The sequence below is a fragment of the Nelumbo lutea genome, chromosome 5, assembly GCF_056320005.1.
Source record: "Nelumbo lutea isolate HS-2025 chromosome 5, American lotus-T2T, whole genome shotgun sequence".
Classification (NCBI taxonomy): Eukaryota; Viridiplantae; Streptophyta; class Magnoliopsida; order Proteales; family Nelumbonaceae; genus Nelumbo; species Nelumbo lutea.
This window is the reverse complement of record NC_142688.1, coordinates 22,510,427-22,531,820: the sequence shown is the minus strand read 5'-3', so window position 1 is coordinate 22,531,820 and position 21,394 is coordinate 22,510,427. Positions and strand designations below refer to the sequence as shown.

General features: G+C 35.4%; 1 protein-coding gene across 2 annotated transcripts in view; it reads left to right on the top strand.

The window, feature by feature from the left end:
• Positions 1-8,131: 8,131 nt before the first annotated feature.
• Positions 8,132-21,394, top strand: part of LOC148850953 (Phospholipid/glycerol acyltransferase family protein) — a 34,179-nt gene continuing 20,916 nt past the window's right edge. The window contains exons 1-5 of one of the 2 annotated variants that reach the window (XM_088945625.1): positions 8,132-8,922; positions 9,585-9,704; positions 9,840-9,877; positions 14,363-14,427; positions 14,885-14,953. In XM_088945625.1, the coding sequence (XP_088801751.1) occupies positions 8,404-8,922; positions 9,585-9,704; positions 9,840-9,877; positions 14,363-14,427; positions 14,885-14,953 (811 nt within the window). In that variant the 5' untranslated portion in view covers positions 8,132-8,403. The remainder of the gene's footprint in view (positions 8,923-9,584; positions 9,705-9,839; positions 9,878-14,362; positions 14,428-14,884; positions 14,954-21,394) is intronic. The other variant, XM_088945624.1, reaches the window with a different exon arrangement.

Below are 21,394 nucleotides of genomic sequence, written 5' to 3'. Positions count from 1 at the left end.
CGACACGTAAGCTCCATGTAAGCTATATGTTTCATGAAATGCACAGCCATGGGGGAAGCGAGAAATGGGAAAACGTTTATTTTCACACTTACGTGAAAAAAAATGGGAAAACATTTATTGCCCTTTTTTGATTAAACACTACCACCAAACAGTGGTTTCGGTGCCAATAAACATTTATTGTGCCAAAAGCTGAATTGGCGCTGAGGTGGTAGCGTTTATCTGATAAATATAAACGGAATCAAATATCCCCTTAGCGTTTTTTTAATGAGTAGGCGTTTATTCAATGTTTTGTTGATGTAGCGTCTAATGGTGCATAAGTGTCAATAAACAGGTTCATCATTACTTTTTTGGTTTTCAAACAAACCAAATACAAAACATTTAGTCAATAAACATCCATGGCTCCAAACACATAATAAATCAAAGCCTTGATTTTCTGTTACACCTTAAACACGTTTGGACAAACAAAATAAGAGATACAAATGACTTGTATAGAAATAGTCGACAACTCAATGGCTAAAGCATACTTATTAATTTTGTATACATTTCTTGTGCACAGAGCTTGTTTATTAATTTTGTTAGTTCCTCTTAATGCACAACAAAGGTATTAGATCTAAAGGTGCATGCAGTGAATTTCTACTTCCGCTGTCTTTCCGGTGGTTGGCCAAAACTTTGGTTATAGGTCGTCAATAAATATCTTATCAACTATAAATTTCTTGAGGAGACCACCAACAAAAGATGTATTTGAAATATAAGGATATCTTTAAAATCTAGGGATCTTCTTGTCAAGGGCTTAAAGTGGATGATAGACAATGAAATAATGATATCCTTTTGGACAGATAATTGGGTTATAAAACACCTTCATTGTAAACGTCCGTTACTTCATTACATGCCAAAGTCATAAATTACATGGATTATTTATTTAAGTCAATGGGGTGAAGCGGAACACCAAGAATTCTCACTTAGGGGATAGTCCAAAGTATTCTTGCAGATTTTTGGCTTTAACAACTCTTAAACTTTGTAAAAAGGCCAGCTTTAACTCCAAAGAAAAAACTTTGATAAAAAATGCCATTTGTAGGCAAAAACATACTACATTTGAAACAACATTGTTGAATCCATTAAACTATGAATAAAATAATAAAAATATGTTTATGTGGCACCATTAAAGTTTGGAAAGTGTCACTTTAGACCCTAAGTTTGAAAATGAATTACTTTAATAAAGTTAATTAAGTAAATTACTCCAGGATATATGGTCGTATAAAGTAATAAATTATATTGATTAAGATAATTAAATCAAGTTAAGCATTTAAGTAAGTAAATTAATTAATTAAGGAAATGAAATTAGTTAATTAAATTAAACAAACAAAGCTAATTGATCTAAATAAATAAATTAAGCCAATTAAGTGGTGTTTCAAAAACCAACCCAAAATGGATTGCTTTGGCTACTAATTTCTAGGTCAACAGTTTGATTGTATGGTTCGAATATACCAACTCATGATGTTTTGAAAAAAAATATATAATTAAAATGAAAAATGATCTAAAAACCATTTACCAGATTGAATAGGTTAGCGATTCAATCGACTGCTCAGGTCAACGACGATTTTAAAAATAATGCAGCTAATTGAAATAACTAATTAATTAAATAAATAAGTAAATTAAGCTAAGTAAATAGAGCAATTAAAGAAATTAAGATAATTAAACTAAATAAGTATATTAAGCCAACAATGTAAAATAAACAATTGAAGAAGTAAATTAAATTAAATAAACATATTTAACCGATCTAAATAAATAAGTTAGGCCAATTAAGTGAATTAGCTAATTGATTAAGTAAATAAAGCAATTAAATAAATAAAGCTAATTAAACTAAGTAAGTAAAATAAGTCAACAAAGTGAAATAACCAATTGAATAAGTCAACTAAGAAAATTAACCAACTGATTAAGTAAATTAAGTCAATTAAAGAAATTAAGTTAATTAAACTAAATAAGTAAATCAAGTCAACTAAGTGAATTAACTAATTTATTAAGTTAATTAAGCAAATTAAGCTAAGTAAATAGACTAATTAAGCAATCAAAGCTAATTAAGGTGAATAAGTAAATTAAATTACTAATAGTCGAATAAACTAAAATAAGTAATTGAAGTATTTAAAGAAACTAGGTAAATTAATTTAATTAGAAAACGAAGTTGCTAAGTTAAGTTAAATAAGTAAAAAAGTGATTGTTAGTTTATTATTAACTATGCTAATTAATTTGGTGTTTAAGTAATAAATCACTCTTAACTGTTGCTAATTATTTACTGTTAAATTAACTATTGTTATTTTAATGACTGTAACTTGATAAAATCCTCGAAGTAATTTTTTAAAGATTAACAAAATTTGTATTTTAATATCTAAAGTGATTCATTTTCAAATTTGGGATCTAAAGTGGCATTTTCAAACTTTAACAAAGTACAACATAAGCATGTTTTTATTATTTTATCTGTTGTCTAATGTATCTATTGACATCATTTCAAACATTATATGTTTTGTCTACAAATGGCCTTTTACACCAAAGTCTGTCTGGGTCAAAATTGGCCTTTTCTCAAAATTCATGAATTGTCAAAGCCAAAAAATCCGAATCCCTATCGAAATAATTAAGTAGGTAAGGCTTGGCCTTTTATGAAATGATATCTGCCTATCTAACATCAAGGATATAGACTACCAAAACCTCTTTACCCCTGGAACAAAAGATTAATTTATAAACAATTTGATGGAGCCGAATTAGTGTAAATGATATGGATAGTGGCGAACGGATAAAATAACCTTATTACGCGTAATTGAACTAAATAGAAGTGAATTCATATTCAAACCAAAGAGTCTACAAGTTCAAGATTAGATGAGATGCAATTCAACATGTTACAAATTAATTCAATGTTAATGATGCCAATTTTCAGAATGAGCTGCACTTGATGGCTGTATTAAGAGCTGTTTAACAAACAATAACCATAGCCACTGCAATGGGGTGTTATTATTGGTTTAATAGCTATTCATTGACACAGTCATAATAAAGTGCAATTCTTCCAGTTGGCACTTGGTCTATCAATTCACATTTTATTCTCTCTGCTGTTGAATCTGATTGTTATCTGGGCTTATAAAATTATTGAAACTTTCCTTTCTGGCATAAAAAAAAAAAAGTAAGTCAAATTTGGGCTTTGAAGGATTTCGTGTGAACTAATTAAGCTAAATTTTAATAAATAATACAATAGTTTAATACTTATTTGGTAGGTCTACATTGTCCTGAAGAGTTGTCCTTTACTTGACATGCAGTGTTTACCCAAAGAAAAGGGTGTGATTATTAAGGTTCTATACTTCTATTTGTTTGTGGTGCGCATGTGAGCTAGATACGAGTCTTGCACCTAGTTCAGTTTTACATATGTTCTTTACTATGTTTTGCACCCTTACAGTCTTAGCTGATGCAACATTTGCACTTATTGAAAGTGCAAAAATTGAGGCAATATTTACACTGCCTTTCTCCTACCTTTTACCTTGATCTTCTCTCATATAAAGTGGGGATCACATCATGTTGCTTCCATTGTCTTTGTTCCTATAAAGTGGGGGTCATATCATTTTACTTCTCACAAATAAACAAAACAACGTCGAATCTAAAATAATAGTAAAACATAACTTACACCTAGCCATTTGCACTTTTTTGCATTTACACCAACATAAATGAAATTTGTACTATAAACAAATGGAACCTTAAAAGAAAGAAAGTTATAGACTACACTTAGAGAGGACAACCAAATTGCTGACTTTATTGCAGATAAAGTCGCATGGGCGCATAGGAATTTTCTCTTGGGGGGGGGGGGGGTATATAACATTTTTTTTTTGGCTTATGGTAATGAAAATGCTATATTACATTATATTAATGTCATGTTTGGGAGTGCTTATTTGGGTCATTAAGCACTTAGTAAGCTCGAAATAAGTGCTTATTTAAAAAATAAGGGCTTATTTTTTAAGCCCAAATTTCCAGCTTTTTTTAAGTGTTTATACAATAAGCACTTATTCAATTTTTTTTCTTTCAAATTTATCCTTAGTTGATTTTTAAGAAAGTACTTTTATACAATAAGTACTTTTATGAAAGCACTTTTAAGAAAGTATTTTTATGAAAGCACTTTTAAGAAAGTACTTTGACGGAAGTGCTTATGGTATTCCCGGAGCTGCCGGCATTGGAGGAATTCTAAGAAATGAGAATGGTCACACATGTTGGGTTTATAGTGGTCCGATTGTGATAGCTAACTCCACAAAGGTAGAAGTGTTAGCCGCTCTAATAGGGATTCGCCTAGTCAGCAAATTGGGTATCCAAAGCGTCTCAATTGAAGGTGATTCAGCCAATACTATAAGATGGTTGAAACAACAGGAAATTGGACCTTCTGGCTCCTTTGAATGTTTCTCTAACCTGGATCCCAAGGGAACTAAATGCAATAGCAGATGGTCTAGCAAAATTATGAGTTATTCTAGAGACTCTGTACTGTGATTCCTGTCCTCCTGTGTAATTCTCAGGGGGCTAGCCCCTCTTTTGTATTTGTACACATTCTTGTGTACCTCTCATTTCTTCAATAAAATTGTTTAACTTTTCTAAAAAAAAGCATTTTTTATAAACACACTTTTATAAAGTACTTTTATGAAAACATTTTTTATAAATGCATTTTTTACGAATGCACTTTTATGAAAGTACTTTTATGAAAACACTTTTATGAAAGCACTTTTATAAAAATACTTTCATGAAAGTACTTTTACGAACACAGTTTTATGTTTTATAAAGTGTTTTCATAAAAGTGCTTTCATAAAAGTGTTTTTGTAAAAATGCTTTCATAAAATTACTTTTTTAAAGTGCTTTCAAAGGGTACATTTTGAAATTTTGAAAGAAAAATAAAGGACAAAATAGTTACAAATGCTTATTTAAGTATTCATTAGATAAAAAGACTACCAAATGCACAATATAAAATAAGTGCTTAATTTAAAAAATAAACACTTGAAAAAATTGGATGTCAAATGCAAATAAGTGCTTATTTGAATAAACGCTTGTTTTTAAGCACTTATTTTTAACTTAAACACTCTCAAACATGGCCTAAACACTATGCATGGAGATAATCCATGAGAGAGAGAGAAACTCATCGGACCCTTAACTCTTTTATATGGGTGCTTTTGTTTTGTTTTGTTTTTTTTTTTTTTTTCTAAACAAGAACACGAACAATAATATAAAATAAGGGGTAGAAGAGAACAATGTTTGGACAAAAATAGGGTGGGAGGAGATGAAAGGGGAGAGAGAGGGTGAGAGGGTTTGGATCAATTACAAAAGGCTCGAATGTAAAAATAAACACTTTTTTTTTTTAATATGTGAGATGTTAAGTGTTAAGTGGGTGAAACCATAACATTTTAATGGGGAATTGGGATGTCACCAACTCACTATCATGTGAGATTTAATAGGTGATTATTAAGAAGCAAAGTTTTCCCAATCTAACAAAAGTAGAGGAGGGGGCAAAGAGACCCCATCCAATAACTTGGTTCCGCCCTTGGATTAATGTATTAGACTTCAATATCTAATCAGAGGAGACCTTGGGGAGTACGGCATGCCGTTTCTTTGGCACAAAATAATGGCGTGGATCCCAAACCTAGGAATGCAAATACTGCAAAGTATTCACTTGCTTTCCTATAAATCCAGGTAATTCTACAAAGAATAAGCCCTTTTTTTAAGGTTTGGCTTATTTGCAATATATTTTTTCTTTTGTATCAATGAAGATTGTAAATTTTGATTTATTTTTGTTCCAGTTTTGTAGGGATGGCAACGGAGCGGATTTGGGGAGGGTTTTATAAATTCTAGACCCTATCTGCCTTCCTAAACCTCCCAACCTGTAATTGCCCCAAAACCTATAGTGGGTTGGATTTTGAGAATCGAAATCCTCCCCACACATGAAAGTGCAAAACCCTCACCGCATTTAAGGATATGGGCGGATTGGGTTTGAAACCCACATCTAATTTTCTATTATTTATTGTCATGTATAAGCAATAAATAAGTAAAATAATACAAATAAACATCAAGATTTCTAATTATTTGATTAAGATATGTAAAAAACACATAAACTATCAATTATCTTTCACATAAAATTTAAATTATTATTAAATTCAACACCTAATGCATAAAGTTTATATATTTTCCAACAATATGCGAGTCGGGGAGGATAGGGTTTAGCCTAATACCATACCCGTACCTGTACCCGTACGGGTTGTAGAATCCCAACCACGTACCTGCCCAAAAACTCGCCATTTAAGCAACCCCCTCCCCCGTCGGAGAGTAGGGGCGGGTACCCACCGGGTAGGGTAGAAATTGCCATCCTTGCAATTTTGTCTTTTTTTTTTTTTTTTTCATTTACATTGCAGATGCAATAAACTAATATATGAAATAAATTAAAGTAAGGCTCAAAACAAAAATAAACTAGTATTTGCATTTTTCTCACTTGCATTATCTTACATTTGTGCTTAATGCAAATAATATTGCACTGCAAAGAAACAAGATTAAAGAGAATAAAAAGAATAGTCAACAACTTATAAGTTAATCGTGGATGATAAGGCTGCATTTGGCATTCCCTATTTTAAATGTTTACTTCTTTTTTGCAGTTAAAATGCCCCTATCAATACTGTGGTTTAACTACAAACAGGAGATAAATCCTTAAAATAAGGAAAATTTGAATAATACCACTTGATTGGTCATTTTATTTATGGTACCATTTGATGGGGCTGTGAGCTTTTCTGATATCATATCTTTCTGGTATCATAGTTGCCCCCCTATGCGTGCGTACAAAGAAAGAAATCGTGACCCATTGGGTGATAAAAGCCACATCAAGTATAAACCAAAACATTCCATAATTTGAGTGAAGTATTCAGCTTAATGTTTATGTATGTTGTAAGAGATTAAAACCTATTAAATGACCTCACTTAGCAGGTTAAGCTTTTAGGTTGAATGGTTTTTTGAGATGGTATCAGAGCCACTTTAACCAAGTGGCTCTCATGACATATTATTCTTTACCCAAAAAATTGGAACGTTCAAAAAAATTGAAAAGAAAAAACAAAAAATCCACAAGTACAGATAAAAGAAAGGGACTGAGCTAGCCATTTTTTTTTCATAAAGATGGCAAATGTTCTTGAAAAAACATTTTGAATAACCAATTTTCCTTTTTGAAAAAAATGGTATGCACCCAAGGCATTGTTTGTTTGCAGTGCAATCCCATTTGCATTAACATAGGGTACAAGTTGAAACAAAACTGGATTAAAGTTGATAGGCTACATTTGGGAGTACTTAAAAATAATTGTTTATTCAAATAATCACGTATTCCATAATCCCAACTTTTGAGCTTATTTTTAAGTGTTTATTTATTTTATGACTTGTCTTGCCCTGCCAAGTTAACTAAGGGTGTCAATAAACCGGTTTTGGATGGACCAACAAGGCATATTGGTTTGAATCAATACAGACTTAATGGTCCAAAGTATTAGTTAGATTAGATTGCTAGTCCATCTTTAATAATTTTATATTAGATTGGGTTGGATTAAGCCAATATTCAATCCATTGATATAAGATAAGAATATAGGTGTCAATGGATCATGTTTAGGTTGAAACCAATTTAAATTAAAACAAACTTAAATGATCCAAACATTAAATTAGACCAGTCCAAAATAATCTAAAATATTAATTGGATTGGATTAGACGTGGTCTACTTATAATGGATTCACATTGGGTTCAACCGGATTGGATCCTGTCCTATTGACACCCATAATGTTAACTAACTCTATTTGGAATAAATATCTTTTCACCAAGTACTCATGAGCGCTTGCTAAAATAAGCACGATTGTTTTTCAAATAAGCACTCCCAAATTCCACCTAAATCAAAATATACACCCAAATTGTATGCATACACCGTCATGCTTTTGAATGAGTGCAAATGAAATTGCACCGCAAACAAACCGGCCCAAATCATTGCCCTAAAAGAAAAGGAAATAATAAGGCAACTATTATTACATCACAAATTCACAATCATAATTGGTCCAGACGATTTCTCTCGTGTGGGTCCTATTAAAGCGCTGATCTTGTGACTCCGATGTCCGACCACGTACTACGGGGCTTGACGGTGACGCCAGACCTGGCCCCGCCCCGATGCCCAAGAAACCTACATTACGGTTTGATGTGCGTTGTCATGTCATGTGAGATGGTCCGATGGAGCCGCTTTTAAGCATTAACGCGCACCAATATCCGCAACTCTACGATGAGACGGCGACACTTCTACGGATCCTCATCTCCTCCCCCTTTCCGACCTCCGGAGCTTCTCTAGTGTATTCCCATGGTGTCCGAGTAAATAATCGGGGTTAGGGTTTCAGAATGGAGTCTGAGCTCAAAGATCTCACTTCGACCAATCAAACTCTAGAGCCAGTCGACGAGTCTCACGAGGAGGTCCCAGGTAAAGACGACCGCCCATTGTTGAAATCTGATTCAAGCGTGAGCTCTCCTACCATCTCTGCTGAGAGTTTGGAGGAGGTTGATAAGAAATTCGCAGCCTTCGTTCGGAAAGATGTCTACGGGACGTTGGGCAGAGGTGAATTGCCGTTGCTGGAGAAATTCCTGCTAGGATTCGCTCTCGTCACGCTCGTCCCCATCCGCTTAGTTCTCGGAATCGTTATACTGGTCCTGTATTACTTGATTTGTCGATTCTGTACGCTTTTCTCCGTCCCGAATCGGGACGACGAGCAGGAGGATTATGCTCACATGGTTGGGTGGAGAAGAGCCGTGGTTGTTCAGTGTGGGAGGTTTCTTTCGAGGGCATTGCTCTTCACTCTAGGTTTTTACTGGATTAATGAGTCGTATCGGAATCCTCTTGCAGTGGATAAATTGGCGAGCGAGGTAATATAAATTCTGATTTTTTAATCATTTTTCTGCCATCTGAATATTATTGCACGTTCTGAATGTTTTATTAGCAGAAATACGAGCAATTGTATTAGAGGAAATTAGGACAAACCTTGATATAATTTAGTTTATATTTCACTCTTATTATTTGGATTGCCAATGTAGCTATAGGTTTGCAAAAGCAAAACATGGGTTTATCAGACGTGTCAAATAAATGCTAATAGTCTGTGTTATTCTTATTTTGGTTACTTTGCTTTTACTTCCTTCTTCTGAAATTGGGGCTAGTATTAGCGTATTCTTTGTGGGAATTCTTCATGATGCCACATTCTCTTTATTACTCTTTCAGATTGCAATGTCTGTATGGTTAGCTGAATCCACTGGCTCCCTAAGAGGGAGGGGGACTGTGTTCAAGAATATGACTAACTATTTAAAGAAAATAAAAGTTTCATTATGGGAGTTACTTATCAGAAAAAAGTTGCTTATAAAAAAAGAACGTTTCATTTATGGAAGTTCTTCTAAAGGGGAGAAGAACTAAACATGCATTTAATTGCTCTTATTGGCATACTTTCAGTGTAATTTATTTTGGAAATCCAGTGCTTATGTTCTAGTGATCAATCTTTTCTTTCTTCTGACCTCTTTTCGTTTTTCTAATTGGTTAGAATGAGTGCAATGAACAGTCTGAACAACCTGAAAGACCTGGGGCTATCATATCTAACCACGTCTCCTACTTGGATATTTTATACCACATGTCTTCTTCCTTTCCAAGCTTTGTTGCTAAGGTGGGCCAACTAACTAATACTATTGACTTTTCGGGCTACATGGAATTTATGATCATACTTCTCTACTTATATTTTTGGTGTTGACATGTTTCTGTTCTATTTTGTTAACTTTAATCCTGGATTTCATTGCCGAAGAGATCAGTGGCTAAACTTCCCCTCGTTGGTCTCATCAGGTCTGTTCATATAAGTTATTTCCTAAATTATTGTTCCTTAGTTCATTCATATTATTACCTTGAATGCTTAATCTGTTAGTGAATTTCTCCTGTATATTTAATGCAAATGTAAATAATCATTTTTTCCTTCAAAAAAATATTCAGAGCTTTAAACTCCAAATGTAAATAATCATGCAAATGTAAATAACATGTAAATATGCCTCAAGATTCAAAATAAGAAAAAAAAGGAGAATTAGGCTGCGCAAAGATCTCGTTAAGGTCCCCTAACAAATTAAATCACATGATCATGACTGCAGGATATCTACAACAATTAGGATAAGTTGGGCATAAGCTGAATTCCAGTTTTGAATTATTTCAGTAATGTTTTATTGATCTTGTGTCAAATATTGATTGCTGATAGTTTCTAATTTCTATTCTATGTTCCTTTCATGGTTGTTATGTCTATCAAGTTGGTTTGAGCTGTGCATTTACTTGCACTAATTAGTTATTTGTGGTGCTGGCTCCAATTCTTTGTTTGTTCTTATGGGACTGACCATTTAGGTGATTTTACTCATTATTTTAAAAATTTTGAGATTCCATGTTTAAGTATATCGTGGAACATGGTTAAGTATTATTGGGTGGGAATAGCTAAGCATGATCGTCACACTAAAAGACAGAGTGTCCAACTGTGCATAGCAAGCAAACATAGATGAACAGTAGATTAGGTCTGTAGATGAATGGTATATCTTATAGGAAATTATTCCGAATTGTATTTGCTATTTGTGTTTAGACAGAAAGAAACAAGAGTAAGAACACTCTCAAGCTTTCAAACTCTCATTGGCAACTGGTAGAATGAAGAAGCATTTAATTTTCTAGGATTTTTAACTGAAAAGTTAAAGCAAGTCTCTCTCTCTCTCTCTGATGCAGACATTGGGTAAAAAAAAGAACCATGGAGAAATAAATCATATTTCTCTCAATCCTCCTCAAGTGGTAGTTTCCTAATTTTTGGATTTTTCATTTTCTGTCAATTTTAGATTTATGGAAAAATTACCTGATTGGCAGTTGTCATTATAATAAGTTGAATTGGTCTTAAGGAGTTAAATTAGTTGAATGTGTCTTGTATTCACCTTTGAGGTTTTAGAAATATTGAGGTTATCACATTTATTAAAAAGACAAAAATTATCAAAAAAACATTGAGGCCGTAACAACATGTTTCTCATGTCTTAAGTTTTGGTGTTGAACTTATTAGTTTGACTTGATTTTGGTGTCACTAGATAATTTCAGTTGGGTAGATGATTGTATTTTAAGTGCCAAATAATTATCATATCCATGCCTTATTCCAACTAGATGGGGTCAGCTACATGAATCCTGTTTCGCCAATCCATTCTATTTAAGGCCATATCCACTGTTAAATTATTACTGCTTAAACATTTCTGACTACTTCTACCCATGCCCTTTTTTGTCTACCACTAGCTCTTCTAGCCCCTTCCACTCGTAACAAATCATTTCTTCTAACTGGAGCTATTGGTGGTCTTCTATGCACGTGACCAAACCATCTTAGTCTACTCTCTCTCATTTTATCACTTATTGGAGATGCTACTAGGTTTCTATGGATGGCTTCATTCCTAATCCTATCCTTTCTAGTTTTTGCACTCATCCATCTTAGCATGTGCATTTCTGCCACACTTATTTTCTGAACGTGTTGCTTCTTGAGTGTCCAACACTATGCTCCATATAACATAGCTGGCCTTACAACTTTTTTTTTATATAATTTTCCTTTTAATTTAAGTGGTATTCTCTTATCACACAAAAGACCAGATGCATCCCTATGTTTTGCCCAACCTGCTCTAATTCTCTGGGTAACATCCTCCTCAATCTCTCCCTTGTTATGAATTATTGAACCAAAGTACTAGAAATGGTCACATTGAATTATCTCTTGCTCTCCAATCCTAAGTCTATCCTGATTTGCACTCCTATTATTACTAAATTTACCTGTCATGTACTATATTTTGTTCCTACGTATTTTAAAACATCTTGTTTCTAGGGCATTTTTTCCATATGCTTAATTATGTATTTAATTCTTCATTAGTTTCATTAATGCCAAGTAATTAGATACATAGAAATAAGCTTAATTTAGCATTTAGTCCTTCATTAGTTACTATTTTTTTTAGAAATATGCTGTAACGCTGGCTGGTAGATGGATTTCAATCTCTAAGTAGATCCTGTTGTAATTGATTGAGAGTTGGAATGTGGAATTGAATTGAGGTTTGTGCTTTTGGTACCTTGTAAGTTATGACACCCCATGCCTGCAGAACTACTCTTGTCTTCTTCCTCCGCCTCCTCTTCTCTATTCTATGTTTTCTCCTCGCTGGAACTATTCTCTATTACATATGCATGTTGTCTTGCTTCTCTTTTTCTTTCTAACATCTAGTTGCTTTCAAGAAATTTGAGCATTTCAATTATTAAACAAGACCGGCTTCTCTCAGCTGGTTTAAACTGAAAACCTATCCAAATCTTATTTCATCATAGATCAGCCTACCACATATCTGCTTTCAGAAGACCCTATGTTAATTAACTTTTTGATATTATCGTGTGGAAATGTCAAGGAATATTCTTTTTCATGGTTCTTTGTTCTCGTTGAGATTTTGGTATAGCAACTTCTTGTAGTTAAATTTGAAGCCAGGTTTGGGGCCCTATCTTGAACTAGTATACATAAAAATATTATTCATCATTTCATCTATATACTCGTGTTTTCTCCCTCAAACTAAAGAGAGAATATAGACCAGAAATTTCAATAGGAAATTCTGCAGTTAGAATATTTTTAGTCTACTCTGTTCATTTATACTTCTTAGAACCAAAAGGTTGTCTTTGCCTCTAGCAGAGATGTAATTAAGGGAATGTTTATAAGACATCTTGATTTGGGGCTACCCAAATTATAAAAACTCAGTTACTAGTTTAATTGGGTGAATTGTGTCATGAGAGAAATCTACTTAATTTTTTTTTGCACCAATACTGTCCATGCTCTAAGCATTGTTTAAAATTTGTTTTCTACCTGACTGGACTTTTCTAAGTTGCAAAATGAACCTTTCCTCATGCTCATGTTCCATTGTGGGAATACAATACAGAAAACGGTCATTACTCAATGCTGGTCCTGCAATCTGAGGTATTGGGAGCGGTGGACTGGATAAGGACCTAACCTCCAGCATATTAGCATGAAATAGCCATTCTCAGACTTTAACCCCCATTATCACACTTTTAGCTGTCAGCCAAAGATTTTACCATAGCACCAAGCAATAGCTCCATGAGGCAATACGCGTGAAATGGATCATTTAAAGATATTTTGTTTATATTGATCATATGGAACCACTGTGTCCCTCTTTTTGGTACTTGCTGGTCTCCACCAGGTAATATCTTGGAGCTCTTTTTGGGCAGTTTCTCCCTCTCTGATAAAAAAGAGGTAAAGTTATGTGGAGGTTTACTATTGCAGCAATTTTATGGTGAGTGGGATCTAAAAGAAACCTCATGATTTTTTTAATAAAGATAATGTGGTTAATGTATCAACAGCAAGCCATTGGGTCTCCACAGGGGAGGAATTGAAGGTAGCATCAAACTATCAATGTACTCCATCATTAGGGGATGGCAGGTGGAGGTGGTTATGACCTATGTACTCCATCCATCATTCAGGCCTCTCCACCTGAGAATGGGAGGATAAATCTCAATTCTGATGGGTGCTCATTAGGGAATTCGGGGTCATCTGTTGTAGAAGGTATTTTTAGAATGGTAATGGATTGGAGCCATCATTGTGAGTTACTTGGGGCCACTAGGGGAAGGGAATTCCTTAAGAACTGAACTTCTTCTTTTCATCACTAAGATCTTAAACTTGCCTTGCTGGTTAGAATAACTTGGATATTGAAGGGGGCTGTAGCATGGCCATTGGCTGGAGACTTGTCAACATTGAGGGCCCTTGGACCCTAAGACATCATGGAGAGAAGGCCTTGGCAAGTAGCCTGAGCAGCCCATTCATGTGGATCTCTAGGACAGCTAATGGCATAGCTGATGCACTAACAATAGGAGTGGTAAGAAATGTTGTTTTTTTTTCTTGGGGGGGGGGGGGAGTACCAGGCCAGGGATTTTATCGAGGAGGTTAGTTGCATTTTCTTTTTCTTGTTAAGAACCAGCTTATGCCGTTTTAGTGTCCCTTGTCTTTGAACTCCTGAAGTGCAGGAGTTCCCCTTTGTTTTCATCTTTTTACCATTTATAAAATGCTTTGATTGAGAGTTGTTGATAATAAGAGGAAAAGAATATGAGATAGAAAAATAGATGGTTTTTAGTTCTACGCCTGGAATGAAACTAAAATATCCATCCAGAAATGTATATTTCTAACTTGTATCGTTTTTCTAGACTACTTCATTCGCAAGCTTTGTTACTTGATGAATATTTGTATGCAATATTTGACAATATGGAGCCTAATAGGATTTCTTTTTTCTTTCCATGTTCCAACCACAGCAAATGCCTTGGTTGTGTCTATGTCCAGCGGGAGTCAAAATCATCTGACTTTAAGGGTGTTTCAGGTAAATTAATTTAGATATGTACACATACAAACACAATTACTATTATTGTTGTAACTATTGTCAACTTGACATTTCTTTTTTCCTGATAAGTATTGCAAGAATTTCTTTGATACTTATTGAAAGAGGAAGAAGGTATGGAACCTACTAAGTAATGGAAGAACTTTAATAGTTTTGTACTTGACAAATATATTGTAACCTTATAGGTGGTAACAACCATAAGTTAATGATTGCTAAACAGTATAAACCTGGTAGAGGGCCACAAATTCATGCAATCTCAGGCTTATCTGACAACATGAAAAATGATACCAGGCCATCCATTGTAAAAAGACAAAAAACAATGAGATCTTTATAGGAAGTAATAGTTTATTATTATTATTATTATTATTATTATTATTATTATTTATGAATAGTTTTTGCAATGTTTTTTATGCTTAAAAGAATGTATTTTTGCTTGCAGGGGTTGTGACAGACAGAGTTCAGAAAGCCCATCAGAATAAATTTGCTCCAATGATGATGCTTTTTCCAGGTTATCCTTGTATCCTAGTACATCTGTATAGTTGTGCGGTGCCCTGCTTGGGTTTTGCTAAATAATACATTATACATTAGTGCTTCACATAATGCCTGCTATTCTTTTTATCAATTACTTTGATCTTGAGAAGTTTCGTTTATTATAAAACTTGTATTTTTAGTATTTTACATGTATGTAAGAGAAATTTTGAATTACTTAAATTGATATTTTTTGATTGTTAAAATAGGAACTTTATTAAAACAGAAATAATTGTTACACTATGCCAAGCAACCCTTAATATAGGCCGGCTGCTGGAGGGATGCCTAACCCAAATCACAATATATTACATTATGTTGATGCCCAGAAAAATTTGCTCCCTATTGATCCCTTGTTTGGCTAACGTGTCAGCATAACAATTAGCCGATCTTCTCACCCATCTGAAAGTAGCTTCAGTTTCCCTTGCTATCCATCTAATCTCCCTCAGCACTTGCCTATAAATCCAATCTCCTTGGCTATTAGTGTTCAGCCAACTCACAAGTTGTGAATCTCCTTCCACCTCAATCTTCCTATAGTTCTATACTTCTATTGCTTGGCTAATCTCAATCAATGAAGTACAGATGTTATCTCTTCCCTTAAGGAATATCTATCCAATTGGACAGTGCCCGCATATGTCCTTTATCATCTATGAGAGACACCTCCTATCCCTGAAGGTCCTAGATTGCCAATTGAATTTCCATCAAAGTACAATACTACAATTTGATAATGTTGCTACTTGGTGGATCTCATGACTGCTGGGGTATTCTCCTACAAGTTGAGGAAGCTGCAATTTCATTCCAGTTTCTTAAATTCTCATCTGCTGAGAATATTTTGAGGTCTTTGGTCTACCATAGTTTTGATCTAATACACCACCTTCACAGATATGCTGTCAATCATTGCCTCCTTTGTCCAGCTTCGTTCCTTTCTTCCCAAACAGTCCACAAAACTACTGCTCTTGTGGACTTCCACACGATTCATCCTCTTAATCCCAATCTGAATAGGCTCATGAAGAAGATATGAAGAGGGTGGAAAGAGGAGGGGAAGAGAGGGGGTTGGCTCTAGCAGACGAGAATGATTCAAATGGTAAGCTCATGAATGTTTTGGGGAGGGAAGAAATAGACAAGGGAGTGAGAAGGAGGTATTTGGTGGGGGTGAGAAGAGAAATACTGATGGTGGTGTAGATAGGGGTGGAAAACAGAAAAGGGTTGAAGGTGGTTTAGTTGGGGCATCAAAAGAAAGAGATGGGGAGGAAAAGGGTAATGGTAACTGGTGAGAGCTGTCCAGGTGAACAGGAGGTTGAGAAAGAATTTGATAAAGGAGGGAGAGAAAATAGAGATAAAGAAGGGTGTGAGGCTTCTTGCACAAAAGTTTTTAGAAGGAAAAGGAGGGGTATAGGACCAAATCGATGCAGGAAAATAAGGTGGAAGAAGTTCAAACCAATGAAGCTCAGAGATCAAATGAGGAGGAAATTGTCATTGATGAAACTCATGAAATGGGATGATCTATTGATTTTGAGATGGTGGTAAACAAAGAGGTGGAGGTGAGCAAAATATTGGGATAGAGATTTATTGAGGGGGGGGGGGAGTATGCAAGGAAAACTTTTAGGAGGTTGGAGGAAAAATATTGCATGCCTACGAAAGAGAAGGGCAAAGAGGAACTGGCTTATACTAAGAATAGTGGCAATGAAATAAATGATGTTGAAAACAATTATCTGAAGCCTGTTGGAATAGGTGGAGATGGTCTTAAAGAGGCTGGTGAGTTGGTGGCAGAACAGATTTTTGAAAAAAAAAAGTGGTTTTAGAAGGATTAATGAAAATTCTAAGGTTTCAAAGGTTCATGAGAATCTCCCAAATCTAGTTAAAAGATTTAGAAGTTAGAAGAATAGTCAGACTGTTCTTGTTTCAAAAGTTTTTACCAGATTGAAAGGGGGATTATTTGGGATTGGACCCAAAAAAGGGGTAAAGAAGTACAGAGGGTTCTACTGCAACCTAAGGCAATGTTGAGTGAGTGCGCTCATGATTTGTTAGGACCTTTTGAGGGGGTTGTATTTGGAGGTCAAAGGGCAGTGTATGGAGATGGTCAGTGAGGTCAAAGGGCAGCGTATGATTCTTGAGGGTCAGTGAGTTCGGAGTCTCTTTTTGGTGATTTTGGGGGCTCAGTTTCAGTTTTGTAAATATTTTGATTCTATGTTTGTTGAGTTTGGGTGTCTGTTGTTATCTTCATTTGTTTCTGGAAATAGTGCAGGAAGGTCAAAGGTGAGGCTGGATATAGGGTGCTGGGATGTTCCCTATCCCCAACCCACCTCACCCACAAAAAAAAAAGAAACTGATCAATTTTTTGAGTAACTTAAAATTCACCTTGTTGACTAGGGTTTCGTCAAGGTTTTGGAAATTATGGATTGATGTCCAATTTACTGCCTAGAATAGATATCATTAGTCCTGGTTTTAAGGCAGACCAATTTCTTTATTTATAAGAGTAAGGAGAAAATTGCATCTCTATATCATGCACCTATTTCAGGGGCTAACAGGTATTGGGGGAGTATTCCGAGATGGAGATAGTGAAATTGTCACTATGTATTCAGGACCAATAGGAGTAGGTGACTCTTTGAGGGCGGAGGTGATGACTTTGCTTCGAGGTGTAAGATATGCCAAACAGATGGGGCTACACCAAATAGAGATAGAAGGATACTCTAAACTGCTCATTGATTGGCTGAAGTTGGGTTGTTTGGGGGCTTGGATATATAGACACACCATATAGGAAATCCTCAACATAACAAGGGAAACTGGGGCTTCTTTCAAGTGGACTAGAAGGTCAGCTAATGACCTAGCTGATACTTTAGCTAAACAGGGGACAATGAGGGAGAATCTGTTCTGGGCAGAATTGTAATAAGGATTATCATGGGTTTAGCACCCTATTTGAGGGGCTGACAGTTGTACATGATATATATATATATATATATGTATGTATGTATATTAATTTGCTTTAATGAAGTTACCGTTTCCAATAAAAAATGGGAGTCATGCACCTAACATACCCTCCTGCCATGGGGAAGCCTTATCCCACGGATTTCCATCTCTGTATTGGAAACCCCTTACATTGAATGAATCACTTGACATCACTGTATATGCTGCAGCTGGCAGTCCTCCCATCTCCAGAAAAGTTGTTTTGTTAGCATGGTTTGCTATTTTTATACTATTGGGCATTTTAACATGCAAAAATGGGGAACTTTGAGGATATTGCACAAATTTTGATAAGATATTTGGAAACTCTGAAGAAATTAGGAAGTAGGGACAATTAATAAAAGCATGGAATTTGGTAATAAAAATTAATGGATTATTAGGAGAAATAGGCACGGCTGGGAGTGGTTTGGTCTCTAAATTTTAGGAGAAATACGCATGATTGGGAACTGGAAGGGGTGCTTGACTTGTTGCAATTGTTGAGGAAACATAACTATTGAAGCAGGGCAGGAGGATGGGTGGTGTTGGAAGTGGGAAGGCAACTATATGTTTACTGTCAGATCCTATGAAAGGAACTTGAGAGCTCCCAGAAACTCCTTGTTTCCCAGAAAGTTGAATTGGTGGCACCTGGTTCCTTCCAAGGTCAGTTTCCTGTTGTGGTTGGCACTAATTGGGGGTGTGTTATCAAAGGACAGCTTTCTTAGAAGAGGCTTACAGTTTCAGGATAGTTCCTGCAGGCTGTCGACTGGATGCAGAAAGTGTTAATCATTTATTTGTCCACTGTAAGGTAGCATGTGGCCTTTGGGTCCACTTCTTAAGGACTGCTAATCTGAACTGGGTGATATCTAGGTCCCTAAAGGAGGTGAGGTGCTTCTTGCTTGGCCAATCCAGGGTTTGAGTAGGAAGGGTAAGTTCGTGCAGGAGATGATTCCTGTTGATATTGTGTGGACTGTGGACCTTGGGGGCTGAGAGGAATAGGAGGGTGTTCCACAATATGAGAAGGGTAGAGGATGAGCTTCTTAGCTTAGCTATAGGTAAAATTCGGTTTTGGGTTTCCGCTTCTAAGGAGTTCTCTTATCAGTCTGGGGGGTGGCTTATTGCAAAATGTAAACTTGTGGAGCAACTGATGTGTCTTGTAGCCTGTGGAGCCTTGGTTCCAAGTGTGGAAGCCTGCTCTACAAGCTTGTTGTATCGTTTGTTGTGGTTCTTGAATAAAATTACCTTTTTTTTCAAAAAAAACCTGTAGCAAACAAGTGCATATATCAAATAAGGGTAGATTAAGAGACTTGAATAGGCATCTATCTCCCTTTTAGACTTTTAGACATCTCTTCTATACATATTTCATTTACTTTCCATTTTGATTTCTATCTTTTTTTGTTATTATATGTTTTGATTAGATTGAGAATCCTGTTTTCTAGTTGTTTGCCTTTTTTTTTTTTGAATTATAATGGCTTAGTAAGTGAATCATATTCATAATGGTAAGCCAGTTATCCAATCACAAAATCCCCATTTGTTCTTTTTAGAAAAGGTTTCCAAAAATTTCCAATGATTCAACAATGTTCTAAAATTTAAATCTTAGATGTTTAGTTTATCAATGGCATTTGAAATATCCCTGATATATTGGGATGTGAAGAAAAAAAGAATGCTCTATGAATATTATGTATTGATCCCTAGTGCAATGGGGAGATTTTGCAAAATCTTAACAGTATTTGCAAACCATACTGCTTAATTTTCTTTTGTTAATTGATCCATGTCATGATAAACATTCTTATATCATATTTTTTGGCCCCAAGCCTGGATAAAGGAGCGCTGTGTCAACTGTCAAGTTAGCAGCAGATATTATATACATTTAACCAAATCCAATATGACTACCTATCTTGAGCTTTGGCTCTTTATAGAACAAAATGGCAGGACAGCTTTCCTGTAGGTAAAAATAAAAAAAGACAGCTTTCCTGTAACTGACCCCAAATAGTTGGAATTAAGGTTGAACTGAGTTGAGTCACGATAATCATCCTTATTTTTTTTATCAATAACAGGAATTTTCATTAATAGAATAATCTTAAATTTACATGGGAGGGGAGCTAAACTACATCAACTTCCCAAGGATGTCGAAAAACACCCAAAAGGTAGAAAAAAAAAAACAATTACAACTGAGCCCAGAAAACAGAATCCCTCTTTACCCATGTGCATTTTTACTTAAATGTCCTTAGTCAGCCACTTAAACCTTCTCTTTTCATTGCTGTAGTTCTAGAGCCTAGACCTGTCTTCCTTTAACCAGCCCACTACAATCTCAGAATTTCCTTCTATAACCAGCTTATTAATATTCAGGTCTTTAGCTCTTTTTACCCCTTCCAAAGCTGCTATTACATTCCTTTCTCATTTCATAGTACTCCCCCAACACCAGAAGTCCCTGGATTTTATTAGCATCAAAATTCAGCTTAATAAAGCCCTGTGGAGGGGTTCCATAAAGGACTTGAGGTCTTCTTAACTGGGTCTGAACTAGCAATTTCTTTCCATTTTCTTAGCAAATCATCCAGTGAAAATTCTGTGAACAATTCCAGTGATTTCAGCCAATGTATCACCTTTACATGGATCACTTATAGCACAATTCCTAATCTTCTCTCCTTGTCTGTAAAAATCCTTGAGTTTCTTTCTTCCCATATAGTCCAGCAAACAACAACCTGTACATATCTCCACATAATCTTTCCTCTTTTCGTTGGCCAGTTGAAGGAAGAGGAAGTAAACAAGCTTCGCACATTTAGTGGGGGATTCCACTTCCACCTGCACCCAAAAAAGAAGTGAACCATTCCCAAATATTTTTTATTTTTTATTTTTTGCAAATTGGTAGGATACTAGTAAGTGGTAACCAGACTAACCATCAGCTTTACAAAGAACACCCCAATGAGGAGATAAACATCTGTTGGGTCTCTTTCTTTGAAGCAAATTTCCTTTGTTGATTCTTTCCAAGAAAGCTTCCCAACAAAAACTCTCAACCTTTGGTGGGATAGGCTGACACCAAACTTGTTTAATAGGGAATGACAACCCAAAAGGGACAATCGGTTGAATTAGGGCTTTAAAGAAGGAAGCACAAGTGAAAGAACTTGAAGGAGAGGGGTCCAAATTCTGCTATCTAGCTTTGTGGGTTCCAAGAAAACCCCATCAAGGATGCTCAAGAGAGTCAAAATACTGTCCAACTCTGTGTCCGTGATAGCTCTTCTCAAACCCAAGTTCCATCCAAACCCAGAATTTGAGTCAGAGAGTACAAGGAAAGTGGAAATAGGTTTATTTTAAAGTTAGAGGTAGCACATAGGGCTGGAAATGGGTCTTTCAAAGGAGAACCCTCAACCCAAACCTGTTCCCAAAACTTGATAAGATTTTATGAGTGCAAGTCATACCTGATCCAGGGTGAAAACAAGGGCAGGATAGCTTGGATTGCTTTCCAAGGTGATGCTCTTGTAATCCTAGC